The 7,243-nt window shown below is 34.6% G+C and overlaps 1 protein-coding gene across 3 annotated transcripts in view; it reads right to left on the bottom strand.

Moving 5' to 3' along the window:
- BRAF (B-Raf proto-oncogene, serine/threonine kinase) overlaps window positions 1-7,243 on the bottom strand; it is a 65,299-nt gene that overhangs the window by 29,313 nt on the left and 28,743 nt on the right. For all 3 annotated transcript variants that reach the window (XM_023530269.1, XM_023530270.1, XM_023530271.1), the window contains exons 10-11: window positions 6,407-6,491; window positions 5,376-5,552 (exon numbers count right to left, since the gene is read on the bottom strand). In XM_023530269.1, the coding sequence (XP_023386037.1) occupies window positions 5,376-5,552; window positions 6,407-6,491 (262 nt within the window). The remainder of the gene's footprint in view (window positions 1-5,375; window positions 5,553-6,406; window positions 6,492-7,243) is intronic.

Here is a 7,243-nt window from a genome sequence, read left to right as displayed (position 1 = left end):
ACACACACACACACACACACACACACACACACACGTGTATATATATATATATAAAGAAATACATATTGCATTATATATATGTCAAGAAAACTCAAATATAAATGTTTTGTTTTTAAAATTTTAAGTGATCCGTGTTGCAGCTTGCTTTTCTCACTTAACATACTTTAAAGCTGATGTTGATACATATAATTAATTCCTGCTTATATTTATTCCTTTGCACATATGTGCCAATATTTTATTTATCCAGTCCCCTCTACGGTCACTACTATATGTTTTCCAGTAACACATCTCTTCCTATATGCATCTTTTGGAACAAAAGCTACTGCTTCTTGGGGACTGACCACTCATTTTCCATTTTAAAGGATACTTCCCAAACACCCCCCGGGGTGGGTGGCTGCACTGGGCCTGCCCCAGTAAACGATTCCCCTGATCTTTACCAACACTTGATCTTGTCAGAATTTAGGCACTTTGCCAATTCCAGTGGGTAAAAAATAGTACCTCTTTGTTTTAGTTGCCATTTTTCTGATTATCAGTATCCTCCTTTCTATTATTGTTTTTATTCACCAGAAAATCATGTTCCTTATAAATATTCTTTGATCAATTAGAATTATTTTCAATCATTAATATGTGTTCACATTTTTAGCTTCAATTCACCCTTTCTTTTAAGTAGGTTTATTTATGAGTAAATGGGGCATACTCTTCATTATTTAAACAAAAGTAAATTGTGAGGATTTGTCCCTAAATTATTTTTAATCATCTTATATTCAGACTATAACACTTCTGTGTGTATAACAGACCACAACTTACTCTTTGTAGCTCCTTAACATTTAGTAAATTTTCTAATAAAGACAAATTAAAAATTATACCATAAATATTATACTGACATTAAAAGCCCTGCAAAGAAATGGCACGATAAATTTGACCATTCTTGAAATGTCTTTAGGAACAATATTCTTGAAATACGTGGTCCTTAGGCTGAATCAATGACTATCAGGTAAGATGATGATAAACATATTACACTAACCTCGATTCCTAAGAGTAAGTCTGTAATTATCTACCATTAAACGGCTCTGCTCTCTTCAGGTAAATCTAGGAATCAGAAATGATCTTTCACTGAGGAAAGAAGACAGAACTACACAGGAAAATGTTACCCATCTACCATCTGCTTAAATTCTGTAATCTGATAAAGGCACATTTGAAAGTTCTAATGATTTAACTTTCCAAATTACTGAAGGTTTTATGAGTGACTGCAACCCCGGCACTTTATACAATGAGTATATGCTCTTATTTTGCTTATGCCCTGGGACTTTAGAATAAATTTTGGAAAGTAGTTAGAAAAGGTTACCTTCAACAGCATCTGGAAAACATTCAGGGGGCAGACTATTTTGAAATGAGGGTTTTGCAAAAGTACATTATTAATGGCCATTTAAATAATAGTCTATGGACTTTTTTTTTTTTTTTTTAGGCAAAGCAACCCTCGGTTGACCTCATAAATTGCAAGGACATTGTCAGTTTGCAATCCCTTATTTTTATTTTTTACACCTACAGTACCTGGTCGTCCTAGGAGGTCTCCTATCCAAGTACTAATCTTGCTTAGCTTCCGAGATCAGACGGGATCAGGCTTGTTCAGGGTGACATGGCCGTAGTAAATAGTCTATGGACTTTCTACTGCTCAGCCACATCTAGCTTGTTCTGTCCTTTGTGAAATGACGGTGGAGGACAGGGGAGGAGGAACCAGACATTTAAGTTTTAATAACTACAAAGGATGTCATTTCCAGTATATATATTAATATTTGAACATTCTTTTATCACAAATCTCTTTTAAAGCATCTGTTTCGTGGATAGAAAATCATCTTTTATCGCTGAGGAAACTGATGGGTTTTTTTGGGGAGATGAGTATCTCTTCGTGTTTGTTTATTCCTGGTTGCCTTCCCCCAACCTCATTGGTTTGGTCTCTCTCATTGGCATCAGAGACTTTCCTTCTGATGTCTGGTAAGCTACAAGATAACTTGTCTTCCTCAGATTGAGAGAGGGACTAAAAGCTGCCTGAAAGCTTTGGCATACAGATGGGCTTCGTGTTTTTTAACTTCCCTGCACAGTGATACAGGTGGAATCTCTGATATCACTACCTTTGGGTCCTTCCTCTTGGCTGGTAAGATTCTTCACAGAAGACTCTTCCAATCCCTTGTGTGAAGGGGAAGGTTTGGCTGCTAGCATTCTGGGAACCAAATAAAAAGAACAGTGCTGGGGAACTCTCCATTCATCGTTCAGTGAGCAGTCATTCGACCCTCCTGTTTTTGGTAAAGTGTCCACGTCCATGTCCCCAGTCCAGAGATATTTGTTTTCCCCTCTCCAGAGAATAAACTTCCAGTCTACTGCCAGGGTACAGATGGAGCAGTCACCCAGTGGCACAGAGCAGATGAGATTTTGAGAAGCTTTTTAGACAAGACTCTTCGTCTGTGTACCCTCCCTTTCCTGGAGGCACCTGGTACTGCCAGTTTCTGAGACTTGAGGATTCTGTGGTATAAATCAGGTTAGTTTTCATTTCCCCATTGCAAACTAATAACATAGCTTTTCTGGTCTAAGTCCATTATCGCTTCCCCATCTGCTTTCTAGCTTTTAAATGTTGTTGCTATTGTTTCCTTCCTCTCTGTTTTCTCTGTCCTCATATGTTCATGCTTAAAAAAATTCCTTTATTATAGTTTTAGTGGAGTTTCAAAGATAGCAAAAATGTGTCACCTTACCTGTAGCCCACATAGCTATTTTATTTATTTTTACTTTATTTTTAACTTTATTGTTATAAAATACATATGACATAAAATTGGCCATTTAAAACATTTTTAAGTGTACAATTCAGTGGCATTAATACATTCATAATATTGTGCACCCCCTCCACTACCTATGCAAAATTTTTTATTACCCCAAACCCCGGTTGTTTTTTCTTTAATTTCTTTCAGCAATGTTTTGTACTTTTCAGAGTATGATATTTTATCTCCTTGGTTAAACTTATCCCTTATTTCACTCTTTTGGATACTATGGAAATGGAACTATTTTCTATTTTTTTAAATTAATTAAATTAAAAATTAAATTTATTGGAGCAACACTGGTTAATAACATTACATAAATTTCAGGTGTATGACTTTATAATACAACATCTGCACACTCTACTGTGTACTCACCAGTCTCCGTCCGCCACCTGTGTTTGACCTTCTTTACCCACTTCGTCCTTCCCCACCCCCTTCTCCTCTGGTAACCACCATACATACATAGCCATGATCTACATTCACAGCCAGATACACTCATTATACAGTGAGCATTACTTAAAAATGTAAGCAAAGTATTTCAGAGTACATAAATACTATAAAGGTTTACAATTATAGATCCCAAACTGTAAAACAATGGAAAAATATTGCCTCTTCACTGACTGTCCCCCAGATTCCAGAACTATTCCAATTTGATAGCGTTCTTTTCTACTGTCGTTTCTTGTCTTAATACTGGCACTGTTTCTAAAAATATTTTTATTACTATTCTTTGCTGCCTCTGTTTAGAGCAAAAGCCTTTCCTCCTCTATTATCCTTTTATTACTTTGTTGACTGTTTTTCTTTTCCTTGACATTTCTGTCTTAGTATGAGAAGGATTTGGCTTCTCTTTTTTCTGAAAGGGAGTAGTAATACTCAGTTGTGTGTAATCCTTCATTTTTTCATTTCACAGATATGTATTGAGTACCTATCATAGGCCAGACCCTGTTCTAGGCAGTACGGATAAAACAATGAACAAAACATTGCTCTCATAAAGCTTGTATTCTAGTGGGAGGGACAGGCAATAAATATGTCAAATGGAGTCTGGTATATTAAAAACGAAAACAAAGACAGGGCTATAGAGAGTGACAGGGTTGGGTAGGGATATTAGTTAGAATATAAGGTGATCAGCTTCTTTTAAAAGGTGACATCTGAACAGAGATATAGGGAGCAGCTCTATGGAGATTTGTGGTGTGAGTATCCCAAAGAGAAAATAACAAGTGCAGAGGCCTTGAGGAGGGAGCACGCTTGGTGGAGGGGAGCAGAAAAAGCTTTGTTTCTTGCTCCTTGTTTACTATTTTTGCCATGGTTTACTCTTCACAAGATTCTGGTATAACCCTTCAGATTTGAACAGACTCAGATTCTAATTTATATGAAAGGCTGAGATTATTTTGAGTCCAGTGGATAAATGGAAATGTTATTGTTAAGGTAATAATTTGCTGCAATAAGCATTTTGGCTGAACAAAGACTTGCAAGCAATCTAAATTACAGATATATTGCTTAGTTTTGAGACAGAAAGGATAAAACAGTGAGAAGATTTTAGAGCCAGATCTGGTTTTGAGTCCTGGTTCTATGCTTACTTGCTGTTAAGTGATCTTGCATCAGAGTTCTAGATGTTAGTACATATACACCCTTTTAATCTAATGTTATAATGTGAAAGTATCATAGTGATTATGGGAAAAGATAATGGCTTGGGAAGCAGAAATTCTGAGCTAAACATTTTTGTTGCCACTTATTAAATATGTAGTCTTAGACAAGTCATTTAAAAGTCTTAGTTTCCTTATCCGTAAAAAGAAAAAATACCTACTTCATAACATTATAGTGACATAATGACCTATACATGTGAAAGACAACTGTGTACTATAAAATGTTAAATTAAGATACACATATTTTTTAACTACCCATAGAGCTTTCAAATATATTTTACTCAAAATTTTTATCTAAGCACTTTCAAAATTTACTTAATTTTACCTTTTGCTTTACCTATTCATTTGTAGTTAAGAACTGCATGCAAAATTTATTCTTCGAGGTCAGTTTCCTATTTTGGCCTATGGTAAACTTTATAAAGTTACTTTTTATCTTTTAAATTACACAGCAAAATTCAATGGGTATGAACAACTCAACTTGAAATTCTCAAAAAGGATCAGAATGCAGATTTTCATTTTACTTTATTTCATGTAGATGACCATTTTGCAATCGAAAATATGGGCACTTGGAGAAAATAATCTGAAAGGATAATTAATATTTATTTTATATACTTCAGTAACTGTTAATGACTAGTATTTTTTTGCTTGCCTATCTTTGTTTTCTTAACCTATATTGCTTATTAGCTAAATCACTGCATGCAAAACATAAATTTGCGGTCATATTTGTTATCAATATTTTACATATAGTCTTCAAGACTGTAGTAGAGAGAGACTATTTTATTTCTAAGTATCATATTGTTAGCTATTCGTTAAAAGCAGCCATATGTTGCTGAACAAGAATTTACAAGGCAATCCTAAAGCTAAAATCTTTAAAACACCCTCAATGGTCTTCAACAATAATTTACACGAGATTTAACAGAATGGAACTTACTCCATGCCCTGTGCAGTCTGCCGTGCAATATCTATAAGTTTGATCATCTCAAATTTGGTCTCAATGATGTGGAGGTGGTGATATAAGCTGGAGCCCTCACACCACTGGGTAACAATAGCCAGCTGTGGCTTTGTTGAATAGCCCATGAAGAGTAGGATATTCACATGTCGCGTTTTCCTGTAAAAAGAAATGTGACAGTAAACAGTAAACATTGATATACTTCAGCATATATTAAAAAAGAGACAGAAGCAGTCTACTTATCAGTAAGATGTTGCCAGAAAAAGGTATTTGTAAAAAAAGGCAACAGAAGGATAAATTTAGAAGGGACTTTAGTAAATTTCTAGTCTAACATTTTACTTTTTTTCAGAAATATCTTTTTTAATATACCTGAGGTTGCTTAAATATCTTCAATTATGGGAAGCTTATTACTGAGACTGAAGGCTATTTCCCACCATTTTTTTTTTTAAGTGGTTCTAGTATTAGGCAGTTTTTTGGGGTTGAGAAAAAAATCATTTTCCTACAATTTCCACCACCGGTTCCCTGTCTTGCTCTCTGGAACAAACGAGGGTAAGTGTGTCCCCTCTGGACCAAAACAGCCTCCTGTGGGCCAAGTATCCTCACTTCTGTCCACCACTTTTCCTGAGTCACAGGTTTAAAATCCTCCTCATACAAGTTGTCCTTGCCTGGACATACTTTAGTTGTTGGTGTTCTTCAAGTTCCAGAGCATGACATAATCTCTAAATGTGCTCTGATAAAATTACAATTTTCCGAGTATTATTTTCATATTTGGAAGCATTATTTCTCATAATCGCATACTACATTTTCATTAATTCACTCTAGGCTTAGTTCTTCTATCAGCTGTACAATATAATATTGTATACCACTTACAAGAATATGGCAAAAGACAAAATATACTCAAACTCTGTTTTATCCATTTTAAGTAAGTCTGTAGAGCTAACAGGAGCTACTACTGGAAAACAGGAGCTAATGAAGATAACTTCTCTGGAAAACAATAATGCACACAAACTCACCTGAGTACTCCTACTTCATTTTTGAAGGCCTGTAACTGCTGAGGTGTGGGTGCTGTCACATTCAACATCTTCACTGCCACATCACCTAAAAGGTAATTGTCATTCCAAATGTTATCTGATATTTTAAATTTAAAAATACAAAAAACTCTCGGGTATTTTCACTAATTACCACAGTCTTAAATTCATACCATTATTAAACTGTTTTATGATTTAATAAGTTATACTATAAGTTCCTTAACTGCATTAACTTTCTAGGGATAAAAACTAAAATAACAATGACACTCTCAGACTAGTATTTCAATATACCAATCCAAAAAAACAGCCAATTTTGTTTTTCTCCTAGAAATTTAGTTTAACCAATTAAGCACCCATAGTACTTCTCTGTTTTTTTTTTTTTAACAATATTAAATTAGATGCATTTACTAACTGAATATTAAAACTACATGTGATAGGTACGATGGAGCTTGGCTAAAATAGAAAACTACAAAACTTTTTTATCAGAGTAGTTAACATTTTTAAAAAGTCTATAGATCACTTATTGCTTTTGCTTAGAAAAGTTATTGAAATTGTAATCATAATTAAAAAAATAACTTTATATGAAACGGGAAGAACTCATATATACTGCCAGTGGGTATGTAAATTGGTACAACTACTTGAAACACTGTTGGCAGTAACTACTAATACTGAACATATGTACATCCAGTGGCCTCACAATTCTTTCCTAGCTATATACCAAGCAAAAATGGACACATATGTTAATCACATGATATGTATGCACTAAGAGAATTCAGAGCAGTAGCATTTGTAATAGCCCCAAACTGGAAACTATTCAAATAC

The sequence above is a fragment of the Pteropus vampyrus genome, unplaced genomic scaffold (assembly GCF_000151845.1).
Source record: "Pteropus vampyrus isolate Shadow unplaced genomic scaffold, Pvam_2.0 Scaffold48, whole genome shotgun sequence".
Classification (NCBI taxonomy): Eukaryota; Metazoa; Chordata; class Mammalia; order Chiroptera; family Pteropodidae; genus Pteropus; species Pteropus vampyrus.
Note: the sequence above shows the minus strand (reverse complement) of the source record. Positions and strands in the feature narration are given on the sequence as shown.